At 40.9% G+C, this 26,644-nt stretch overlaps 1 protein-coding gene across 1 annotated transcript; it reads left to right on the plus strand.

The window, feature by feature from the left end:
• Positions 1-3,431: 3,431 nt before the first annotated feature.
• On the plus strand, positions 3,432-24,323 carry LOC127918074 (NLR family CARD domain-containing protein 3-like; the record flags this gene model as incomplete). The annotated part of the gene is made up of 8 exons (XM_052501269.1): positions 3,432-3,457; positions 3,753-3,837; positions 3,967-4,195; positions 4,629-6,393; positions 6,679-6,852; positions 22,647-22,820; positions 23,062-23,108; positions 23,591-24,323. Coding segments are annotated over 8 exons (3,045 nt in total), but the record flags the coding sequence as incomplete, so codon positions are not given.
• Between the last annotated feature and the right edge of the window lie 2,321 nt (positions 24,324-26,644).

Consider the following 26,644-nt stretch of genomic DNA (forward strand, 5'->3'; position numbering starts at 1 on the left):
TTAGCATCAACATACATTATTGTACATCATATTAGCATCAACATACATTATTGTACATAGCATTAGCATCAACATACATCAGCTTTTAGCAGGGCTGAGTTGACTACTAGAGAGAGAAGGCAGAGTAACGACACCAGCTTTTAGCAGGGCTGAGTTGACTACTAGAGAGAGAAGGCAGAGTGAAGACACAAGCTTTTAGCAGGGCTGAGTTGACTACTAGAGAGAGAAGGCAGAGTGAAGACACCAGCTTTTAGCAGGGCTGAGTTGACTACTAGAGAGAGAAGGCAGAGTGAAGACACAAGCTTTTAGCAGGGCTGAGTTGACTACTAGAGAGAGAAGGCAGAGTGAAGACACAAGCTTTTAGCAGGGCTGAGTTGACTACTAGAGAGAGAAGGCAGAGTGAAGACACAAGCTTTTAGCAGGGCTGAGTTGACTACTAGAGAGAAGGCAGAGTGAAGACACAAGCTTTTAGCAGGGCTGAGTTGACTACTAGAGAGAGAAGGCAGAGTGAAGACACAGCAGGGCTTTTAGCAGGGCTGAGTTGACTACTAGAGAGAGAAGGCAGAGTGAAGACACAAGCTTTTAGCAGGGCTGAGTTGACTACTAGAGAGAAGGCAGAGTGAAGACACAAGCTTTTAGCAGGGCTGAGTTGACTACTAAGAGAGAGAAGGCAGAGCTTTTGAAGACACAAGCTTTTAGCAGGGCTGAGTTGACTACTAGAGAGAAGGCAGAGTGAAGACACCCAGCTTTAGCAGGGCTGAGTTGACTACTAGAGAGAGAAGGCAGAGTGACGACACCAGCTTTTAGCAGGGCTGAGTTGACTACTAGAGAGAGAAGGCAGAGTGAAGACACAAGCTTTTAGCAGGGCTGAGTTGACTACTAGAGAGAGAAGGCAGAGTAACGACACAAGCTTTTAGCAGGGCTGAGTTGACTACTAGAGAGAGAAGGCAGAGTGACGACACAAGCTTTTAGCAGGGCTGAGTTGACTACTAGAGAGAGAAGGCAGAGTGAAGACACAAGCTTTTAGCAGGGCTGAGTTGACTACTAGAGAGAGAAGAGAAGGCAGAGTGAAGACACAAGCTTTTAGCAGGGCTGAGTTGACTACTAGAGAGAGAAGGCAGAGTGAAGACACAAGCTTTTAGCAGGGCTGAGTTGACTACTAGAGAGAGAAGAGAAGGCAGAGTGAAGACACAAGCTTTTAGCAGGGCTGAGTTGACTACTAGAGAGAGAAGGCAGAGTGAAGACACAAGCTTTTACACTAGAGAGGGGCTGAGTTGACTACTAGAGAGAGAAGGCAGAGTGAAGACACAAGCTTTTAGCAGGGCTGAGTTGACTACTAGAGAGAGAAGGCAGAGTGAAGACACAAGCTTTTAGCAGGGCTGAGTTGACTACTAGAGAGAGAAGGCAGAGTGACGACACAAGCTTTTAGCAGGGCTGAGTTGACTACTAGAGAGAGAAGGCAGAGTGAAGACACAAGCTTTTAGCAGGGCTGAGTTGACTACTAGAGAGAGAAGGCAGAGTGAAGACACAAGCTTTTAGCAGGGCTGAGTTGACTACTAGAGAGAAGGCAGAGTGAAGACACCAGCCTTTTAGCAGGGCTGAGTTGACTACTAGAGAGAGAAGGCAGAGTGAAGACACAAGCTTTTAGCAGGGCTGAGTTGACTACTAGAGAGAGAAGGCAGAGTGAAGACACCAGCCTTTTAGCAGGGCTGAGTTGACTACTAGAGAGAGAAGGCAGAGTGAAGACACCAGCTTTTAGCAGGGCTGAGTTGACTACTAGAGAGAGAGAAGGCAGAGTGACGACACCAGCTTTAGCAGGGCTGAGTTGACTACTAGAGAGAGAAGGCAGAGTGAAGACACAAGCTTTTAGCAGGGCTGAGTTGACTACTAGAGAGAGAAGGCAGAGTAACAGGTGACACAAGCTTTTAGCAGGGCTGAGTTGACTACTAGAGAGAGAAGGCAGAGTGACGACACAAGCTTTTAGCAGGGCTGAGTTGACTACTAGAGAGAGAAGGCAGAGTGAAGACACAAGCTTTTAGCAGGGCTGAGTTGACTACTAGAGAGAGAAGAGAAGGCAGAGTGAAGACACCAGCTTTTAGCAGGGCTGAGTTGACTACTAGAGAGAAGGCAGAGTGAAGACACAAGCTTTTAGCAGGGCTGAGTTGACTACTAGAGAGAGAAGGCAGAGTGAAGACACCAGCCCTTTAGCAGGGCTGAGTTGACTACTAGAGAGAGAAGGCAGAGTGAAGACACCAGCTTTTAGCAGGGCTGAGTTGACTACTAGAGAGAGAAGGCAGAGTGAAGACACCAGCTTTTAGCAGGGCTGAGTTGACTACTAGAGAGAGAAGGCAGAGTGAAGACACAAGCTTTTAGCAGGGCTGAGTTGACTACTAGAGAGAGAAGGCAGAGTGAAGACACAAGCTTTAGCAGGGCTGAGTTGACTACTAGAGAGAGAAGGCAGAGTGAAGACACAAGCTTTTAGCAGGGCTGAGTTGACTACTAGAGAGAGAAGGCAGAGTGAAGACACAAGCTTTTAGCAGGGCTGAGTTGACTACTAGAGAGAGAAGGCAGAGTGAAGACACAAGCTTTTAGCAGGGCTGAGTTGACTACTAGAGAGAGAAGGCAGAGCAGCTCGATGCTGGTTGATAAATTTGACAGTGATGAATGTACCTGGAAAATACATTTTCTAGACCAGAGGTGACTAAATTCCTTTTCAGGTTTATTGATAATTGTTATATTAATGAAGTATAATTTCAAAACATGAGCATAAAACCAGGTAATAATAAACATTAATCATCATTATATTACTTCACAGTAATCTGTTAAATGCTGTTTCAGTCCTTCCTCTTGCGTTAGCAGTGTGGAAAGGGACAGAAAGAAGCACACAGGAGTTTTCCTGTGAGGGGAGTGGTGGTGTATCCAGGGAGAAAACTAAACTAATCTTCTGAAATGTCATTAGGGGTCTTATGCTGCCATCTATTGGAATTATGGAGCAACTGCAGTAGTACTGAATAATGTGTAATTCCTTACTAAAGTAGTAATATATATATATACAATATACAATCTTCTAGATAATTGTATCACTTACAACCATAAAATAACCACTTATAGCATAACAAACAATTAAACATAAACCAAAAACACTATATATTTAGTTTCTTTAGTGAATTACCAAATTGAGCCGGTCGGTCACATTTGAGAGTGAGTGAGATATACAGCATTTTGCAAAAAAAACATGATTTGCGTCTCTCTGAAATGAAACCATCTGATAGACTTCTTATGTTTCCCCATCTGAGCTCAGAGTAGATGAGAGATGTAATGTTTGTCTCTGTTGTGTTGAAGCCCAATCAGCAGGAGAGACCAGCCTCCCCTGTTCCCAGCTGTGTGTCCATGAAGAGTGACTGGTCTATGGATCATCCTATAGAGTTTAGAGAGGAGACTTTTCTACTGAACAAAGGTAAGAAGAACTCATGGGTCCTGGTCAGTGAGTTAAACAACACTGTCTCTAGTCATTTCTCCTCCCATTTTCCCATTTATTGTTGTTGTTTTCATAATCCATAGGCTCATCCTTTTGTCCATTTTCATAGTCCTAAAACAATATTAAACAAACACAACATTCCCTCTGTGTGTGTGTGTGTGTGTGTGTGTGTGTGTGTGTGTGTGTGTGTGTGTGTGTGTGTGTGTGTGTGTGTGTGTGTGTGAGTGTGTGTACTCCCTGGATGAGGAGATGTAATCTCATGTTTTGTCCACAGAAACCAACAGGAGAGATCAGAGTCAGAGATTCTCAGTGGTCAGTCTTCCCAGAGTCATCAAACAGACCTGGCCTCCATATTCAGTGTATGTGGTCCTGTTATGGACATTTGTTTTTGTTTACCTCAAGTAAAGTTGATCTGTCAATCATTCATTAATGTGTTAATGAGAAAGCATTTATTCTCTTGCTTAACTTATTTACTTAATTTATTTCAGTTGCTTGAAGAGAAAATTATGACATTTGTGAAGAACGAGCTGAAGATGTTCAAGAGGATTCTTAGTCCAGAACTCCCAGAAGGCTTTGAGAGTCAGAAGCAGGATAAGGAAGTGGTGGACGCTGAAGATGAGCAGCAGGAGAGCAGTGCCAGAGAGGGGGCTCTGAAGATCACACTGCACATCCTGAGGAAAATGAACCAGAAGGAGCTTGCTGACACACTGGAGAAATGTAAGATCTGTCTGCCTCATGTTGAATGATGTTTTATAACATTTAAAAGATATTGTAGCTAAAGTTTACAGCTAAAGTAGCTGTGTAACTCAATGATATTTGTTGCAGCCTCTAACAAACAACACCTCGAAACAGTGACCTCATAGGAACAAGGTAGGCAGCAGGGATTTGTTGTGGTGATAAACATTTGATTGAGAACCACAGCCATAACATTAATAATACCATCAATAATACCAAAACCCCAAGACAAAAATAATAATATAATCAGTCACACCAGTCTGTAATGCATTAAAAAAACATTTACACAGGGATTTATACAGTCAGTTAAGAGAATAAATTATTATAATGTACAACTTTATAACAGTCCTACAATACATTGTAGTTATTAAAACAGATGTAATATGAATATCCTCTGTGTTATTTCTAGATTCAGATGAGCTTGCTGTGATTTGCCAACGTGAACTCAAATCTAATCTAAAGAAGAAGTTTCAATGTGTATTTGAGGGGATCGCTAAACAAGGAAACCCAACACTTCTCAATAAGATCTACACAGAGCTCTACATCACAGAGGGTGGAACAGGAGAGGTCAATAATGAACATGAGCTGAGACAGATTGAGACAACAACCAGGAAACAAGCAAGACCAGAGACTGCAATCAAATGTAACGACATCTTCAAATCCTTAACTGGACAAGACAAACGTATCAGAACGGTGCTGACAAAGGGAGTCGCTGGCATTGGAAAAACAGTCTCTGTGCAGAAGTTCATTCTGGACTGGGCTGAAGGAAAAGCAAATCAGGATGTCCAATTTGTATTTTCATTCCCTTTCCGGGAGCTGAATTTGATGAAAGAGGACAAACACACTTTCATTGAACTTCTTAATCACTTCTCAATGGAAACAAAACAATCAAGAATCTCCAGCTATGACAAGTACAAAGTTCTGTTCATCTTTGATGGTCTGGATGAGTGCCGACTGCCCCTAGACTTCCAGAAGAACAAGATCTGTTGGGACGTCACAGAGTCAACCTCAGTGGATGTTCTGCTGACAAATCTCATCAAGGGAAATCTGCTTCCCTCTGCTCTCCTCTGGATAACTACCCGACCTGCAGCAGCCAATAAGATCCCTTCATGGTGTGTTGACCAGGTGACAGAGGTACGAGGGTTCAATGACCCACAGAAGGAGGAGTACTTCAGGAAGAGATTCAGGGATGAGGACCTGTCCAGCAGAATCATCTCACACATAAAGACATCAAGGAGCCTCCACATCATGTGCCACATTCCAGTCTTCTGTTGGATTTCTGCAACAGTCCTTGAACACATGCTGAAACATAAGAGAGAAGAGATGCCCAAGACTCTGACTGAGATGTACACACACCTTGTTTTGTTTCATACCAAACAGAATAATGAAAAGTATCTTGGGAAAGAAGAGACAGGTCCACACTGGAATAAAGAGAGCATTCTGTCACTGGGAAAACTGGCTTTTCAACAGCTTGTGAAGGGCAATCTGATTTTCTATGAAGAAGACCTGAAAGAGGCTGGCATTGATGTCAATGAAGCCTCAGTGTACTCAGGATTGTGCACACAGCTCTTTAAAGAGGAATGTGGGCTGTACCAGTACAAGGTGTACTGCTTTGTTCATCTGAGCATTCAGGAGTTTCTGGCTGCTGTATATGTGTTCCTCTCATTCATCAACAACAATGAGAATCTAATGGACAAACTGCAAACAAACGACGAGCCTGAAGTTACTTTCTACAAGAGTGCTGTGGATAAAGCCTTACAAAGTGAGACGGGAAACCTGGACCTTTTCCTCCGCTTCCTTCTGGGCCTCTCACTGGAGTCCAATCAGAAGCACTTACGAGGTCTACTGACAAAGACAAGAAGCAGCTCACAGAGCCATGAAGAAACAGTCAAGTACATCAAGAAGAAGATCAGGGAGAATCTCTCTCCAGAGAGGAGCATCAATCTGTTCCACTGTCTGAATGAACTGAATGACCATTCTCTAGTGGAGGAGATCCAAAGCTACCTGAGATCAGGAAGTCTCTCAAAACCCAAACTGTCACCTGCACAGTGGTCAGCTCTGGTCTTTGTGTTGCTGACTTCAGAAAAGGATCTGGATGTGTTTGACCTGAAGAAATACTCCAGATCAGAGGAAGGTCTTCTGAGGCTGCTGCCAGTGGTCAAAGCCTCCAGAGCTGTTCTGTGAGTAAATAAAATGACATATAAGAACTAATCATCAGGAAGAAATATTCAGTTTAGAGAAAAATATGTATTATAATATGTGTATAATATATTATTTTGAAAAACATATTGAATAAATTCATTGATTTTCACATTAGTATAACAATATGACCATACAATTCTAGGAAACGGAAGATGAATCTATATGTTCTTTGAGAGAATAAACCAAATGCATCTGCCATTGTCCTTCTACACTAATCGTTAAATTAACAGTGTGTTTGTGAAGTCATGATGATCTCTTTGCAGGCTGTCAGACTGTGGAGTCACAGAGGAAGGCTGTGCTTCTCTGGTCTCAGCTCTGAGGTCAAACCCCTCACACCTGAGAGAGCTGGACCTGAGCTACAATCACCCAGGAGACTCAGGAGTCAGACTGCTCTCTGCTGGACTGGAGGATCCACACTGCAGACTGGAGAAACTCAAGTATGTAGAGGGTTTATGTCAATGTTCATATCAGACATGTTTGACTTATCAGGATAGTTAAGACAAACATTCTGAACACCACTTGGACAAAGTTATATACTGTTGTGTGTTCAGTGTGTGTCCTTTCACACAAGGGACACACTGGCAAGACACACTCACTGAACACACACAGGACACACACACACACACACACACACTGAACACACATAGGACACACACACACACTGGACACACACACACAGGACACACACACACACACACACACACACACACACACACACACACACACACACACACACACACACACACACACACACACACACACACAAACACACACACACTGGACACACATAGGACACCAACAGGACACACACACACACACACACACACACGGGACACAATATGTTGCTCATTACACAGCAATAATCGTTTCACCACAGGGGTGTTGTGGTTAACTAACTAAATATTCTGTTAATTTCACATATCAATCACAATTAAAGCTTCATTGTCCTTCTACATGTACATTCTACTTGTGAAATTAACAGTGTGTTTGTGAAGTCATGATGATCTCTTTGTCAGGCTGTCAGGCTGTGGAGTCACAGAGGAAGGCTGTGCTTCTCTGGTCTCAGCTCTGAGGTCAAACCCCTCACACCTGAGAGCTGGATCTGAGTAACAACGACCTGAAGGATTCAGGAGTGAAGCTGCTCTCTGATGGACTGGGGAATCCCCACTGTAAACTGGAGACTCTGAGGTCAGTATTCCTGTAGTTGGTCAACAAGTGATAACTGTTCACCAGATCCACATGTGTTTACCAGACACACATAGTCCACATCATATGTGTTTGGACAGTGAATATTACAGTTTTAAATGTGGTGCTCTGCTCCAGCATTTTGGATTTGAGATGGAATGTTTCAGTATTAGGAGACAGGACAGAATGTCACCTTTTTCCACCAGGATCTCAGTAATCACTGCCTCGCTTTGCCAGCGTCCATTATGGGGTCCGCGGTCAAAAAGTTTTGGGACACTGTAAAGTCCATGGGGAATAAGAGCACCTCTTCCCAGCTGCCCACTGCACTGAGACTAGGAAACACTGTCACCACCAATAATTCCACGATAATTGACAATTTCAAGAAGCATTTCTCTACGGCTGGCCATGCTTTCCACCTGGCGACCCCAAACCCAGCCAAAAGCTCTGCACCCCCCCCAAAATCAACTGGTCTAGACAATCTGGACCCTCTCTTCGTAAAAGTATTCGCTGCCATTGTTGCAACCCCTATTACTAGTCTGTTCGACCTCTTTCGTATCGTCTGAGATCCCTAGAGATTGGAAAGAGGCAGTGGTCATCCCCTCTTCAAATGGGGAGACACTCTAGACCAAAACTGTTGCAGACCTATATCCATCCTGCCCTGCCTTTCTAAAGTCTTTGAAATCCAAGTGAACAAACAGATCACCGACCATTTCGAATCCCACCATACTTTCTCTGTTATGCAATCTGGTTTCCGAGCTGGTCACGGCTGCACCTCAGCCACGCTCAAGGTCACAAATGATATCATAACTTCCATCGATAATAGACAGTACTATGCAGCATCAACCTGGCCAAGACTTTCGACTCTGTCAATCACCATATTCTTATTGGAAGACTCAACAGCCTTGGTTTCTCAAATGACTGCCTCGCCTGGTTCACCAACTACTTCTCAGACAGAGTTCAGTCTGTCAAATCGGAGGGCCTGTTGTCCAGACCTCTGGCAGTCTCTATGGGGGATCCACAGGGTTCAATTCTCGGGACGATTATTTTCTCTGTATATGTCAATGATGTCTCTCTTGCTGCGGGTGATTATTTGATCCACCTCTACGCAGATGACACCATTCTGTTTACATCTGGCCCTTATTTGGGCGCTGTGTTAACAAGCCCCCAAACGAGCTTCAATGCCATACAACACTCCTTCTGTGGCCTCCATCTCCTCTTAAATGCTAGTTAAACGAAATGCATGCTCTTCAACCAATCACTGCCCGCACCCGCCCGCCCAACTAGCATCACCACCCTGGACAGTTCTGACTTAGAATATGTGGATAACTATAAATACCTAGGTGTCTGGCTAGCCTGTTACTCCTACCCACTACTTTTTTGAACATTCTGTTAAAAATCGTGCAACATTTCAGCGCCCTGCTACTCATGCCAGGAATATAGTATATGCATATGATTAGTATGTGTGGATAGAAAACACTCAGACGTTTATAAAACTGGTTAAATCATGGCTGTGGCTATAACATAACGTGCGTTTCATCGGAAAGCGCAGGAAAATCTGGTCACTGAAAATGGAAAAATATATCCCTGCGCGACTTGAACCCATTGATAAAGGTGAACCACATTTAATGGGGCCGAGGTTGCAATACCTACAGCTTCCACACGGTGTCTAGAGTCTTGTCATTTGCCTACGATTTGTTTCTTGGTCAAACACATGCAAGGCAGCGCAGTTCTTCAGGTCTAGGACCGGATATTTTGGTTGAGTTTCTAGCCGGACATTTTTCCAGACGGACAACTATAGAATATACTTCGTCTTGTGATTAATTTGATCGCTTATTAACGTTTACTAATACCTAAAGTTGCATTACAAAAGTATTTCGAAGTGTTTTGTGAAAGTTTATCATCGACTTTTTAAATTTTAAAAAATGACGTTACGTTATGAAACGCTGTTTTTTTCCGTTTATCACACGGTCTACATAGAACGATATCTAGGCTATATATGGACCGATTTACTCGAAAAAAAGACCCAATAGTGATTATGGGACATCTAGGAGTGCCAACAAAGAAGATGGTCAAAGGTAATGAATGTTTTATATTTTATTTGTGCGGTTTGTGTAGCGCCGAATATGCTAATTATTTTGTTTACGTCCCCTGCGGGTCTTTTGTGGTGTTACATGCTATCAGATAATAGCTTCTCATGCTTTCGCTGAAAAGCATTTTAAAAATCTGACTTGTTGCCTGGATTCACAACGAGTGTAGCTTTAATTCATTACCCTGCATGTGTATTTTAATGAACGTTTGAGTTTTAACTAATACTATTAGCATTTAGCGTAGTGCATTTGCATTTCCAGAGCTCTAGATGGGACGCAAGCGTCTCAAGTAGGAGCAAGAGGCTAGACTGTAAACTCTCCTTCCAGACACAATATTAAACATCTTTGAACCAAAATTAAGTCTAGAATCAGCTTCCTATTTTCGCAACAAAGCCTCCTTCACTCATGCTGCCAAACATACCCTCGTAAAACGGACTATCTTACCGATCCTTGACTTGGGCGATGTCATTTACCAAATAGCCTCCAACACTCTACTCAGCAAATTGGATGCAGTCTTTCACAGTGCCATCCGTTTTGTCACCAAAGCCCCATATACTACCCACCATTGCGACCTGTATGCTCTCGTTGGCTTGTACTCACTACATATTCGTTGCCAAACCCACTGGCTCCAGGTCATCTATATGTCTTTGCTAGGTAAAGCCACGCCTTATCTCAGCTCACTGTCACTGGTCACCATAGCAGCACCCACCAGTAGCACACGCTCCAGCAGGTATATTTCACTGGTCATCCCCAAAGCCAACACCTCCTTTGGCTTCCTTTCCTTCCAGTTATCTGCTGCCAATGACTGGAATGAATTGCTAAAATCGCTGAAGTTGGAGACTTATTATGTCCCTCATTAACTTTCAGCATCAGCTTACCGATCGCTGCAGCTGTACACAGCCCATCTGTAAATAGCCCATCCAACCAACTACCAACCTCATCCCCAGATTTGTTTTTGTTTTTCTGCTCTTTTGCACACCAATATTTCTACTTGCACATCCTCTTCTGCACAACTAAAAATCCAGTGTTAATTGCTACATTGAAATAACTTTTATTCCATGTCTAACTCTGTGTTGTTGTTTACTCCATGTGTAACTCTGTGTTGTTGTTTACTCCATGTGTAACTCTGTGTTGTTGTTTACTCCATGTGTAACTCTGTGTTGTTGTTTATTCCATGTGTAACTCTGTGTTGTTGTTTACTCCATGTGTAACTCTGTGTTGTTGTTTACTCCATGTGTAACTCTGTGTTGTTGTTTATCCCATGTGTAACTCTGTGTTGTTGTTTATTCCATGTGTAACTCTGTGTTGTTGTTTACTCCATGTGTAACTCTGTGTTGTTGTTTACTCCATGTGTAACTCTGTTGTTGTTTACTCCATGTGTAACTCTGTGTTGTTGTTTATTCTCATGTGTAACTCTGTGTTGTTGTTTACTCCATGTGTAACTCTGTGTTGTTGTTTATTCCATGTGTAACTCTGTGTTGTTGTTTACTCCATGTGTAACTCTGTGTTGTTGTTTATTCCATGTGTAACTCTGTGTTGTTGTTTACTCCATGTGTAACTCTGTGTTGTTGTTTACTCCATGTGTAATGTGTTTACTCCATGTGTAACTCTGTGTTGTTGTTTATTCCATGTGTAACTCTGTGTTGTTGTTTACTCCATGTGTAACTCTGTGTTGTTGTTTACTCCATGTGTAACTCTGTGTTGTTGTTTACTCCATGTGTAACTCTGTGTTGTTGTTTATTCCATGTGTAACTCCATGTGTAACTCTGTGTTGTTGTTTACTCCATGTGTAACTCTGTGTTGTTGTTTACTCCATGTGTAACTCTGTGTTGTTGTTTATTCCATGTGTAACTCTGTGTTGTTGTTTACTCCATGTGTAACTCTGTGTTGTTGTTTATTCCATGTGTAACTCTGTGTTGTTGTTTACTCCATGTGTAACTCTGTGTTGTTGTTTACTCCATGTGTAACTCTGTGTTGTTGTTTACTCCATGTGTAACTCTGTGTTGTTGTTTACTCCATGTGTAACTCTGTGTTGTTGTTTACTCCATGTGTAACTCTGTGTTGTTGTTTACTCCATGTGTAACTCTGTGTTGTTGTTTATTCCATGTGTAACTCTGTGTTGTTGTTTACTCCATGTGTAACTCTGTGTTGTTGTTTACTCCATGTGTAACTCTCCATGTGTAACTCTGTGTTGTTGTTTACTCCATGTGTAACTCTGTGTTGTTGTTTACTCCATGTGTAACTCTGTGTTGTTGTTTACTCCATGTGTAACTCTGTGTTGTTGTTTACTCCATGTGTAACTCTGTGTTGTTGTTTATTCCATGTGTAACTCTGTGTTGTTGTTTACTCCATGTGTAACTCTGTGTTGTTGTTTATCCATGTGTAACTCTTGTTTACTCCATGTGTAACTCTGTGTTGTTGTTTATTCCCTAACTCTGTGTTGTTGTTTACTCCATGTGTAACTCTGTGTTGTTGTTTACTCCATGTGTTAACTCTGTGTTGTGTTTGTTGTTTCCTAACTCCATGTCTAACTCTGTGTTGTTGTTTTCCATGTGTAACTCTGTGTTGTTGTTTACTCCATGTGTAACTCTGTGTTGTTGTTTATTCCATGTGTAAATGTGTTGTTGTTTACTCCTATGTATGTAACTCTGTGTTGTTGTCCCATGTTGAACTCTGTGTTGTTGTTTACTCCATGTGTAACTCTGTGTTGTTGTTTACTCCATGTGTAACTCTGTGTTGTTGTTTACTCCATGTGTAACAAAATCTGTGTTGTTGTTTACTCCATGTGTAACTCTGTGTTGTTTTTTCCATGTGTAACTCTGTGTTGTTGTTTACTCCATGTGTAACTCTGTGTTGTTGTTTATTCCATGTGTAACTCTGTGTTGTTGTTTACTCCAGTGACTCTGTGTTGTTGTTTACTCCATGTGTAACTCTGTGTTGTTGTAATGTGTTTATTCCATGTGTAACTCTGTGTTGTTGTTTATCCCATGTGTAACTCTGTGTTGTTGTTTACTCCATGTGTAACTCTGTGTTGTTGTTTACTCCATGTGTAACTCTGTTGTTGTTTGTGTCACACTGCTTTGCTTTGTCTTGGCCAGGTTGCAGTTGTAAATGAGAACTTGTTCTCAACTGGCCTACCTGGTTAAAACAATAAAGGTGAAAAAAAAAAGGTTTTCATACTTATATATTTTACCATTTAGAAATGAAAGCACTCTATGTATGTAGTGGTCCCATTTGAAAAAGTCAAAATTATTTGGACAAAATCATTTACTCAATTTTTTATGGTATTTGGTCCCATGTTTCATGCCTGCAGTGATTACATCAAGCTTGTAATTCTACTAACTTGTTGAATTCACTTGCAGTTTGTTTTGGGTGGGATTATGAACAATCCTGAATGAATCTTGAATAATGGCGAATTACAAAGTTATAGAGGCACAAAGGTCAGAAAATAATGCTAACCTCTCCTGTTAGTGGTAATGGTGAGAGGTTAGCATGTTTTGTTGTAGCCTCTGTTATTGGTAATGGTGAGAGGTTAGCATGTTTTGTTGTATCCTCTGTTATTAGTTATGGTGAGAGGTTAGTATGTTTTGTTGTAGTCTCTGTTATTGGTAATGGTGAGAGGTTAGTATGTTTTGTTGTAGTCTCTGTTATTGGTAATGGTGAGAGGTTAGCATGTTTTGTTGTAGCCTCTGTTATTGGTAATGGTGAGAGGTTAGCATGTTTTGTTGTAGTCTCTGTTATTGGTAATGGTGAGAGGTTAGCATGTTTTGTTGTAGTCTCTGTTATTGGTAATGGTGAGAGGTTAGTATGTTTTGTTGTAGTCTCTGTTATTGGTAATGGTGAGAGGTTAGCATGTTTTGTTGTATCCTCTGTTATTGGTAATGGTGAGAGGTTAGTATGTTTTGTTGTAGTCTGTTATTGGTAATGGTGAGAGGTTAGTATGTTTTGTTGTAGTCTGTTATTGGTAATGGTGAGAGGTTAGTATGTTTTGTTGTGGTCTGTTATTGGTAATGGTGAGAGGTTAGCATGTTTTGTTGTAGTCTCTGTTATTGGTAATGGTGAGAGGTTAGCATGTTTTGTTGTAGTCTCTGTTATTGGTAATGGTGAGAGGTTAGCATGTTTTGTTGTATCCTCTGTTATTGGTAATGGTGAGAGGTTAGCATGTTTTGTTGTAGCCTCTGTTATTGGTAATGGTGAGAGGTTAGCATGTTTTGTTGTAGCCTCTGTTATTGGTAATGGTGAGAGGTTAGCATGTTTTGTTGTAGCCTCTGTTATTGGTAATGGTGAGAGGTTATCATGTTTTGTTGTAGCCTCTGTTATTGGTAATGGTGAGAGGTTAGCATGTTTTGTTGTAGCCTCTGTTATTGGTAATGGTGAGAGGTTAGCATGTTTTGTTGTAGCCTCTGTTATTGGTAATGGTGAGAGGTTAGCATGTTTTGTTGTAGCCTCTGTTATTGGTAATGGTGAGAGGTTAGCATGTTTTGTTGTAGCCTCTGTTATTGGTAATGGTGAGAGGTTAGCATGTTTTGTTGTATCCTCTGTTATTGGTAATGGTGAGAGGTTAACATGTTTTGTTGTAGCCTCTGTAACTTTCTCACTCCTTGTTATTCATGATTCTTTCATGTTTTGTTTTTCTTAATGGTAATGGGCATCATCAGGATTAATTTATTATTGTTTAGAAACATGTTTTATCTACTCTCTTAGAATGGAAAGGTTACTCCACTCATCATCCACCATTTTATTGGTAATGGTGCAAAACACAACCAAAAACACAACCAAAACACACTGTTATTGCAAATGGCAAACAATGTTTTTTGTAGTCTCTGTTTTGGTAATGGTGAATATGGGACCAATTACCTTTGACTACTTTAAATTGGTCAGAATACATAAGACTTCTTCAAATGGGGGACTAGATACATAAAGTGCATGTTTTATTTTCTAAATGGTGAAACAGATATGTTTAAAATACCCTCAAATGGTAAAGGTGACAGGTTATACTGTCACCTTTATGAAGCATTTGATCTGGAAATCCAAAATGTTGGAGAATTGTAGCCATATTTAAAATGGTGAGCTTCACTGTCTGTAGATATGTTGTGGACTGTATACTCAATACAATCTAAATCTGATTCCTCACTGTCTAAATAGATATGGTTGGACTGTATACTCAATACAATCTAAAGGTTAGCATCTGATTCCTCACTGTCTAAATAGATATGGTGTGGACTGTATATTGGTAATACAATCTGTTCTGTTACCTCACTGTCTAAATAGATATGGTGTGGACTGTATACTCAATACAATATAAATTTGATACCTCACTGTCTAAATAGATATGGTGTTGGACTGTATAGTCAATACAATCTAATGTTTTCTGATTCCTCACTGTCTGTCTTCTGACTGATACTTTTTTTTAAACTGGTCTGGTCAGTCTACTATAATATTTGTAGGTATACAGTTTTTTCTATCTGCAGGCAATACTTTGATCATCTGTTATTGGTAATAATGAAACATTCATTTATAAATAGATATTGCAGGTTTCAGGACACAGATATATCTGATATTTTTTTATATCTGAATATTTAATGGTATATTACATGTTTTTTTACTCAAAAAATATCAGTGTTGATTTTAATATGATTTGACTCTTTGCAGGCTGTCAGGCTGTCTAGTCACAGTTAGGAAGGCTGTTGCTTCTCTGGTCTCAGCTCTGGAGTCAAACCCCTCACACCTGAGAGTAAGCTGGATCTGAGTAACAATGACCTGAAGGATTCAGGTTAGCATGTTTTGCTGCTCTCTGTTATTGGTAATGGGGAGGTTAGCCCCACTGTAAACTGGAGACTCTGAGTTTTGTTGTATTCCTGTTAGTTGGTCAACAAGGTTGATAACTGTTCACCAGATCCACATGTGTTTACCAGACACACATAGTCCACACTCTGTGTTTGGACAGTGAAGGTTTACAGTTTTAAATGTGGTGCATGTTTTTTGCTCCAGCATTTTGAATTTGAGATATAATGTTTCATATTAGGTGACAGTACATGTTTTGTCACCTCTTTATTTGGTTAATGGTGAGAGGTTAGCATGTTTTGTTGTAGCCTCTGTTATTGGTAATGGTGAGAGATTAGCATGTTTTGTTGTGGCCTCTGTTATTGGTAATGGTGAGATGTTAGCATGTTTTGTTGTAGTCTCTGTTATTGGTAATGGTGAGAGGTTAGCATGTTTTGTTGTAGCCTCTGTTATTGGTAATGGTGAGAGGTTAGCATGTTTTGTTGTAGTCTCTGTTATTGGTAATGGTGAGAGGTTAGCATGTTTTGTTGTGGCCTCTGTTATTGGTAATGGTGAGAGGTTAGCATGTTTTGTTGTAGTCTCTGTTATTGGTAATGGTGAGAGGTTAGCATGTTTTGTTGTAGTCTCTGTTATTGGTAATGGTGAGAGGTTATCATGTTTTGTTGTAGCCTCTGTTATTGGTAATGGTGAGAGGTTAGCATGTTTTGTTGTATCCTCTGTTATTGGTAATGGTGAGAGGTCAGCATGTTTTGTTGTAGTCTCTGTTATTGGTAATGGTGAGAGGTTAGCATGTTTTGTTGTAGTCTCTGTTATTGGTAATGGTGAGAGGTTAGCATGTTTTGTTGTAGTCTCTGTTATTGGTAATGGTGAGAGGTTAGCATGTTTTGTTGTTTCCTCTGTTATTGGTAATGGTGAGAGGTTAGCATGTTTTGTTGTATACTCTGTTATTGGTAATGGTGAGAGGTTAGCATGTTTTGTTGTATCCTCTGTTATTGGTAATGGTGAGAGGTTAGCATGTTTTGTTGTAGCCTCTGTTATTGGTAATGGTGAGAGGTTAGCATGTTTTGTTGTATCCTCTGTTATTGGTAATGGTGAGAGGTTAGCATGTTTTGTTGTATCCTCTGTTATTGGTAATGGTGAGATGTTAGCATGTTTTGTTGTAGTCTCTGTTATTGGTAATGGTGAGAGGTTAGCATGTTTTGTTGTAGCCTCTGTTATTGGTAATGGTGAGAGGTTAGCATGTTTTGTTGTAGTCTCTGTTATTGGTAATGGTGAGAGGTTAGCATGTTTTGTTGTGGCCTCTGTTATTGGTAATGGTGAGAGGTTAGCATGTTTTGTTGTAGTCTCTGTTATTGGTAATGGTGAGAGGTTAGCATGTTTTGTTGTAGTCTCTGTTATTGGTAATGGTGAGAGGTTAGCATGTTTTGTTGTAGTCTCTGTTATTGGTAATGGTGAGAGGTTATCATGTTTTGTTGTAGCCTCTGTTATTGGTAATGGTGAGAGGTTAGCATGTTTTGTTGTATCCTCTGTTATTGGTAATGGTGAGAGGTCAGCATGTTTTGTTGTAGTCTCTGTTATTGGTAATGGTGAGAGGTTAGCATGTTTTGTTGTAGTCTCTGTTATTGGTAATGGTGAGAGGTTAGCATGTTTTGTTGTAGTCTCTGTTATTGGTAATGGTGAGAGGTTAGCATGTTTTGTTGTTTCCTCTGTTATTGGTAATGGTGAGAGGTTAGCATGTTTTGTTGTATCCTCTGTTATTGGTAATGGTGAGAGGTTAGCATGTTTTGTTGTATCCTCTGTTATTGGTAATGGTGAGAGGTTAGCATGTTTTGTTGTAGCCTCTGTTATTGGTAATGGTGAGAGGTTAGCATGTTTTGTTGTATCCTCTGTTATTGGTAATGGTGAGAGGTTAGCATGTTTTGTTGTATCCTCTGTTATTGGTAATGGTGAGAGGTTAGCATGTTTTGTTGTTTCCTCTGTTATTGGTAATGGTGAGAGGTTAGCATGTTTTGTTGTATCCTCTGTTATTGGTAATGGTGAGAGGTTAGCATGTTTTGTTGTATCCTCTGTTATTGGTAATGGTGAGAGGTTAGCATGTTTTGTTGTGGCCTCTGTTATTGGTAATGGTGAGAGGTTAGCATGTTTTGTTGTAGCCTCTGTTATTGGTAATGGTGAGAGGTTAGCATGTTTTGTTGTATCCTCTGTTATTGGTAATGGTGAGAGGTTAGCATGTTTTGTTGTAACCTCTGTTATTGGTAATGGTGAGAGGTTAGCATGTTTTGTTGTATCCTTTGTTATTGGTAATGGTGAGAGGTTAGCATGTTTTGTTGTCGTCTGTTATTGGTAATGGTGAGAGGTTAGCATGTTTTGTTGTCGTCTGTTATTGGTAATGGTGAGAGGTTAGTATGTTTTGTCGTAGCCTCTGTTATTGGTAATGGTGAGAGGTTATCATGTTTTGTTGTAGTCTCTGTTATTGGTAATGGTGAGAGGTTATCATGTTTTGTTGTAGCCTCTGTTATTGGTAATGGTGAGAGGTTATCATGTTTTGTTGTAGCCTCTGTTATTGGTAATGGTGAGAGGTTATCATGTTTTGTTGTAGTCTCTGTTATTGGTAATGGTGAGAGGTTAGCATGTTTTGTTGTAGTCTCTGTTATTGGTAATGGTGAGAGGTTAGTATGTTTTGTTGTAGTCTCTGTTATTGGTAATGGTGAGAGGTTAGCATGTTTTGTTGTAGTCTCTGTTATTGGTAATGGTGAGAGGTTAGCATGTTTTGTTGTAGTCTCTGTTATTAGTAATGGTGAGAGGTTAGTATGTTTTGTTGTAGTCTCTGTTATTGGTAATGGTGAGAGGTTATCATGTTTTGTTGTAGCCTCTGTTATTGGTAATGGTGAGAGGTTAGCATGTTTTGTTGTAGCCTCTGTTATTGGTAATGGTGAGAGGTTAGCATGTTTTGTTGTAGTCTCTGTTATTGGTAATGGTGAGAGGTTAGCATGTTTTGTTGTAGTCTCTGTTATTGGTAATAGTGAGAGGTTATCATGTTTTGTTGTAGTCTCTGTTATTGGTAATGGTGAGAGGTTAGCATGTTTTGTTGTAGCCTCTGTTATTGGTAATGGTGAGAGGTTAGCATGTTTTGTTGTAGTCTCTGTTATTGGTAATGGTGAGAGGTTAGCATGTTTTGTTGTATCCTCTGTTATTGGTAATAGTGAGAGGTTATCATGTTTTGTTGTAGTCTCTGTTATTGGTAATGGTGAGAGGTTAGCATGTTTTGTTGTATCCTCTGTTATTGGTAATAGTGAGAGGTTATCATGTTTTGTTGTAGTCTCTGTTATTGGTAATGGTGAGAGGTTAGCATGTTTTGTTGTAGCCTCTGTTATTGGTAATGGTGAGAGGTTAGCATGTTTTGTTGTATCCTCTGTTATTGGTAATGGTGAGAGGTTAGCATGTTTTGTTGTAGCCTCTGTTATTGGTAATGGTGAGAGGTTAGCATGTTTTGTTGTAGTCTCTGTTATTGGTAATGGTGAGAGGTTAGTATGTTTTGTTGTAGTCTCTGTTATTGGTAATGGTGAGAGGTTAGCATGTTTTGTTGTAGTCTCTGTTATTGGTAATGGTGAGAGGTTAGCATGTTTTGTTGTAGTCTCTGTTATTGGTAATGGTGAGAGGTTAGTATGTTTTGTTGTAGCCTCTGTTTTTGGTAATGGTGAGAGGTTAGCATGTTTTGTTGTAGCCTCTGTTATTTGGAATGGTGAGAGGTTATCATGTTTTGTTGTAGCCTCTGTTATTGGTAATGGTGAGAGGTTAGTATGTTTTGTTGTAGCCTCTGTTATTGGTAATGGTGAGAGGTTAGTATGTTTTGTTGTAGTCTCTGTTATTGGTAATGGTGAGAGGTTATCATGTTTTGTTGTAGTCTCTGTTATTGGTAATGGTGAGAGGTTAGCATGCATGTTTTGTTGTAGCCTCTGTTATTGGTAATGGTGAGAGGTTAGCATGTTTTGTTGTAGTCTCTGTTATTGGTAATGGTGAGAGGTTAGCATGTTTTGTTGTATCCTCTGTTATTGGTAATAGTGAGAGGTTATCATGTTTTGTTGTAGTCTCTGTTATTGGTAATGGTGAGAGGTTAGCATGTTTTGTTGTATCCTCTGTTATTGGTAATAGTGAGAGGTTATCATGTTTTGTTGTAGTCTCTGTTATTGGTAATGGTGAGAGGTTAGCATGTTTTGTTGTAGCCTCTGTTATTGGTAATGGTGAGAGGTTAGCATGTTTTGTTGTATCCTCTGTTATTGGTAATGGTGAGAGGTTAGCATGTTTTGTTGTAGCCTCTGTTATTGGTAATGGTGAGAGGTTAGCATGTTTTGTTGTATCCTCTGTTATTGGTAATGGTGAGAGGTTAGCATGTTTTGTTGTAGTCTCTGTTATTGGTAATGGTGAGAGGTTAGCATGTTTTGTTGTATCCTCTGTTATTGGTAATGGTGAGAGGTTAGTATGTTTTGTTGTAGTCTCTGTTATTGGTAATGGTGAGAGGTTAGTATGTTTTGTTGTATCCTCTGTTATTGGTAATGGTGAGAGGTTAGCATGTTTTGTTGTAGTCTCTGTTATTGGTAATGGTGAGAGGTTAGCATGTTTTGTTGTATCCTCTGTTATTGGTAATGGTGAGAGGTTAGTATGTTTTGTTGTAGTCTCTGTTATTGGTAATGGTGAGAGGTTAGTATGTTTTGTTGTAGTCTCTGTTATTGGTAATGGTGAGAGGTTAGCATGTTTTGTTGTAGTCTCTGTTATTGGTAATGGTGAGAGGTTAGCATGTTTTGTTGTAGTCTCTGTTATTGGTAATGGTGAGAGGTTAGCATGTTTTGTTGTATCCTCTGTTATTGGTAATGGTGAGAGGTTAGTATGTTTTGTTGTAGTCTCTGTTATTGGTAATGGTGAGAGGTTAGTATGTTTTGTTGTAGTCTCTGTTATTGGTAATGGTGAGAGGTTAGCATGTTTTGTTGTAGTCTCTGTTATTGGTAATGGTGAGAGGTTAGCATGTTTTGTTGTAGTCTCTGTTATTGGTAATGGTGAGAGGTTAGCATGTTTTGTTGTAGTCTCTGTTATTGGTAATGGTGAGAGGTTAGCATGTTTTGTTGTATCCTCTGTTATTGGTAATGGTGAGAGGTTAGTATGTTTTGTTGTAGTCTCTGTTATTGGTAATGGTGAGAGGTTAGTATGTTTTGTTGTATCCTCTGTTATTGGTAATGGTGAGAGGTTAGCATGTTTTGTTGTAGTCTGTTATTGGTAATGGTGAGAGGTTAGCATGTTTTGTTGTAGTCTCTGTTATTGGTAATGGTGAGAGGTTAGTATGTTTTGTTGTAGCCTCTGTTATTGGTAATGGTGAGAGGTTAGCATGTTTTGTTGTAGCCTCTGTTATTGGTAATGGTGAGAGGTTAGCATGTTTTGTTGTAGCCTCTGTAACTTTCTCACTCATTATTATTCATGATTCATTCATGATCTTTCTCAGTCAATGCGTCACAGGTTGATGTTTTGTGTTAGGAATATGGGACCAGATAAACTTTTGACTAATTTAATACACTTTAAGTGTCAGAATCTTTTGACTTCTTCAAATGGGGGACTAGAAACATAAAATGCTTTAATTCTTCTAAACATTTAAACAGATATGTATTAAAATATCCTCAAATAAAGGGGACATTATATACTGTCACCTCATATGAAACATTTGACCTCAAATCCAAAATGTTGTTGTGTATAGAGACACATTTAAAATGTTAACTTCACTGTCTAAATAGATATGGTGTGGACTGTATACTCAATACAATTTAAATCTGATACCTCACTGTCTAAATAGATATGGTGTGGACTGAATACTCAATACAATCTAAATCTGATACCTCACTGTCTAAATAGATATGGTGTGGACTGTATACTCAATACAATCTAAATAGCATGTTTTGTTGTAGTCTCTGATACCTCACTGTCTAAATAGATATGGTGTGGACTGTATACTCAATACAATCTAAATCTGATACCTCACTGTATAAATAGATATGGTGTGGACTGTATTCTCAATACAATCTAAATCTGATACCTCACTGTCTAAATAGATATGGTGTGGACTGTATGGTCAATACAATCTAAATCTGATTCCTCACTGTCTAAATAGATATGGTGTGGACTGTATACTCAATACAATCTAAATCTGATACCTCACTGTCTAAATAGATATGGTGTGGACTGTATACTCAATACAATCTAAATCTGATTCCTCACTGTCTAAATAGATATGGTGTGGACTGTATACTCAATACAATCTAAATCTGATACCTCACTGTCTAAATAGATATGGTGTGGACTGTATACTCAATACAATCTAAATCTGATTCCTCACTGTCTAAATAGATATGGTGTGGACTGTATACTCAATACAATCTAAATCTGATACCTCACTGTCTAAATAGATATGGTGTGGACTGTATACTCAATACAATCTAAATCTGATTCCTCACTGTCTAAATAGATATGGTGTGGACTGTATACTCAATACAATCTAAATCTGATACCTCACTGTCTAAATAGATATGGTGTGGACTGTATACTCAATACAATCTAAATCTGATACCTCACTGTCTAAATAGATATGGTGTGGACTGTATACTCAATACAATCTAAATCTGATACCTCACTGTCTAAATAGATATGGTGTGGACTGTATACTCAATACAATCTAAATCTGATACCTCACTGTCTAAATAGATATGGTGTGGACTGTATACTCAATACAATCTAAATCTGATTCCTCACTGTCTAAATAGATATGGTGTGGACTGTATACTCAATACAATCTAAATCTGATACCTCACTGTCTAAATAGATATGGTGTGGACTGTATACTCAATACAATCTAAATCTGATACCTCACTGTCTGTCTTCTGACTGATACTACTTTTAAACTGGTCTGGTCAGTCTACTATAATATTTGTACTATACATTTTTCTATCTGCAGGCAATACTTTTTTAATATCTTTTGATCATTTGTCATTTATAATAATGAAACATTAATTTTTATGAATAGATATGGAAGGTTTCAGGACACTGATATATCTGAATATTTGAAAAAATATACTGCCTCTCCATTTTCACCACCAAAGAATAACAGTGTGGTTTTAATATGATTTGACTCTTTGCAGGCTGTCAGGCTGTCTAGTCACAGAGGAAGGCTGTGCTTCTCTGGTCTCAGCTCTGAGGTCAAACCCCTCACACCTGAGAGAGCTGGACCTGAGCTACAATCACCCAGGAGACTCAGGAGTCAGACTGCTCTCTGCTGGACTGGAGGATCCACACTGCAGACTGGAGAAACTCAAGTATGTAGAGGGTTTATGTCAATGTTCATATCAGACATGTTTGACTTATCAGGATAGTTAAGACAAACATTCTGTGTGTGTGTGTGTGTGTGTGTGTGTGTGTGTGTGTGTGTGTGTGTGTGTGTGTGTGTGTGTGTGTGTGTGTGTGTGTGTGTGTGTATGTGTGTGTGTGTGTGTGTGTGTGTATCACTCAATGACTGTATCCCTCAATGACTGTCTGTTCTTCTGCTTACCGCTACAGTGTGGAACATGGTGGAGAGAACAGAATGAAACCTGGGCTTAGAAAATGTGAGTGTTGACTGCTGAAGAATATGACTAAGAATAAGTCTTAATTCAAGTTTCAAAGTCAAAGACCACCATCATTACTGACTTGGTCATATTAAATATCAGCTGTAGTTCTACAGAAGCAGAAATCAGGGACACCAAAGTTTACAAAGAGTTGATTTGTGTGTGTGTGTGTGTGTGTGTGTGTGTGTGTGTGTGTGTGTGTGTGTGTGTGTGTGTGTGTGTGTGTGTGTGTGTGTGTGTGTGTGTGTGTTGTTTTTTGTTCATGCATGCATATGTGTGTGTGTGTGTGTAATTAATGTGAATAAGTGTGTTTTATATTACCATACAGTATAACATATGATCATTCAACAAGTCTCAAGTTACCTTAACTTCTCCTTTTGATACCTAGAAACATCTACATTAAATGAATTAGTGAAAAGTGAGTTAACATTCTAATGTGAATGATGATGATTTCTAATATTGTGTCTGGTTTCATCCATCAGATGTCTGTGATCTCACACTGGACCTAAACACAGTAAACAGACTCCTCTCTCTGTCTGAGGAGAACAGAAAGGTGACATGTAGGAGAGAGGAGCAGCCGTATCCTGATCACCCAGAGAGATTTGAGCACTGTGGACAGGTGCTGTGTAGAGAGGGTCTGACTGGGCGCTGTTACTGGGAGGTAGAGTGGAGTGGGAGGGGGGCTGATATAGGAGTGACATATAAAGGAATCAACAGGAGAGGAGGGGTTAAGGACTGTTGTCTTGGATGGAATGACAAGTCCTGGAGTCTGAACTGCTCTGACAACAGTTACTCTGCCTGGCACAATAATAATCCCACTACCATAGACGTCCCCTCCTCCAGCTCCCACAGAGTAGGAGTGTATCTGGACTGGCCAGCCGGCACTCTGTCCTTCTATAGAGCCTCCTCTGACACACTGACCCACCTGATCACATTCACCTCCACATTCACTGAGCCCCTCTATCCAGGGTTTAGGGTTTATGATGACTTTGGGATTTGGGACTCCTCAGTGTCCCTGTGCCAGTGATACACACATACTATCTCACTCACACACAGACACACACACACTGGTTTCATCTTTGGGGTGATGGTGACTCAGTGTCCCTAAAATAACATGACACACACACACACACACAATAATAACCTGTAAATAATACACACACTGGATACACACACACACTGGACTCACACACACACACACACACACACACACACACACATAATAACCTGTAAATAATACACACACTGGATACACACACACACTGGATACACACACACACACAAACAGGACACACACACCACACACACACACTGGACACACACACACACACACACTGGACACAAACACACACACACACACTGGACACACACACACACTGGACTCACACACACACACACACACACTGGACACACACACACACACATACACACTGGACACACACACACACACATACTGGACACAGACACACACTGGACACACACACACTCACACTGGACACACACACACACTGGATACAAACACACACTGGACAAATACACACTGGACACACACACACACTGGACACACACACACACACACACACACACACACACACACACACACACACACACACACACACACACAAAGACACACTCACACACACACACACTGGATACAAACACACACTGGACAAATACACACTGGACACACACACACACTGGACACACACACACTCTGGACACACACACACACACTAGACACACACACACTGGACACACACACACACTGGATACAAACACACACTGGACAAATACACACTGGACACACACACACTCTGGACACACACACACACTGGACACACACACACTCTGGACACACACACACACTGGAAACACACACACACTGGACACATACACTCAGGACACACACATTCTACACACACACTCTGGACACAGACACACACTGGACACACACACACTCACACTGGACACACACACACACTGGATACAAACACACACTGGACAAATACACACTGGACACACACACACACTGGACACACACACACTGGACACACACACACACACACACACACACACACACACACACACACACACACACACACACACACACACTGGGCAAAGACACACTCACACTGGACACACACACACACTGGATACAAACACACACTGGACAAATACACACTGGACACACACACACACTGGACACACACACACTCTGGACACACACACACACACTAGACACACACACACTGGACACACACACACACTGGATACAAACACACACTGGACAAATACACACTGGACACACACACACTCTGGACACACACACACACTGGACACACACACACTCTGGACACACACACACACTGGAAACACACACACACTGGACACATACACTCAGGACACACACATTCTACACACACACTCTGGACACACACACACTCTGGACACACACACACTCTGGACACACACACACACACTGGACACACACACATTCTGGACACACACACACTCTGGACACACACACACACACTCTGGACACACACACACACACACTCTGGACACACACACACACACACTCTGGATACACAATCTGGACACACACACACACACTCTGGACACAAACACTCTGGACACACACACACTCTGGACACACACACACACAAACACTGGACACACACACACTCTGGACACACACACACAGGACACATACACACACACTGGACACACACACTCTGGACACACACACAAACTGGACACACACACACTCTGGACACACACACACACAGGACACACACACACACACACACACACACACAACACACACACACACACACACAGGACACACACACACACTCTGGACACACACACACTCTGGACACACACACACACACTGGACACACACACATTCTGGACACACACACACTCTGGACACACACACACACACTCTGGACACACACTCACACACACTCTGGACACACACACACACACTCTGGATACACAATCTGGACACACACACACACACTCTGGACACAAACACTCTGGACACACACACACACTGGACACACACACACTCTGGACACACACACACACAGGACACATACACACACACTGGACACACACACTCTGGACACACACACAAACTGGACACACACACTCTGGACACACACACACACAGGACACACACACACACACACACACACACAGGACACACACACACACTGGACACACACACTCAGGACACACACACACACTCAGGACACACACACACTCTGGACACACACACACTCTGGACACACACACACTCAGGACACACACACACACACAGGACACACACACACACACACACAGGACACACACACACACTGGACACACACACTCAGGACACACACACACACACTCAGGACACACACACCCACTGGACACACACACACTGGACACACACACTCAGGACACACACACTCAGGACACACACACACTCTGGACACACACACACTCTGGACACACACACACTCTGGACACACACACCCACTGGA

This window comes from Oncorhynchus keta, unplaced genomic scaffold (assembly GCF_023373465.1).
Source record: "Oncorhynchus keta strain PuntledgeMale-10-30-2019 unplaced genomic scaffold, Oket_V2 Un_contig_1305_pilon_pilon, whole genome shotgun sequence".
NCBI classification, from domain to species: domain Eukaryota; kingdom Metazoa; phylum Chordata; class Actinopteri; order Salmoniformes; family Salmonidae; genus Oncorhynchus; species Oncorhynchus keta.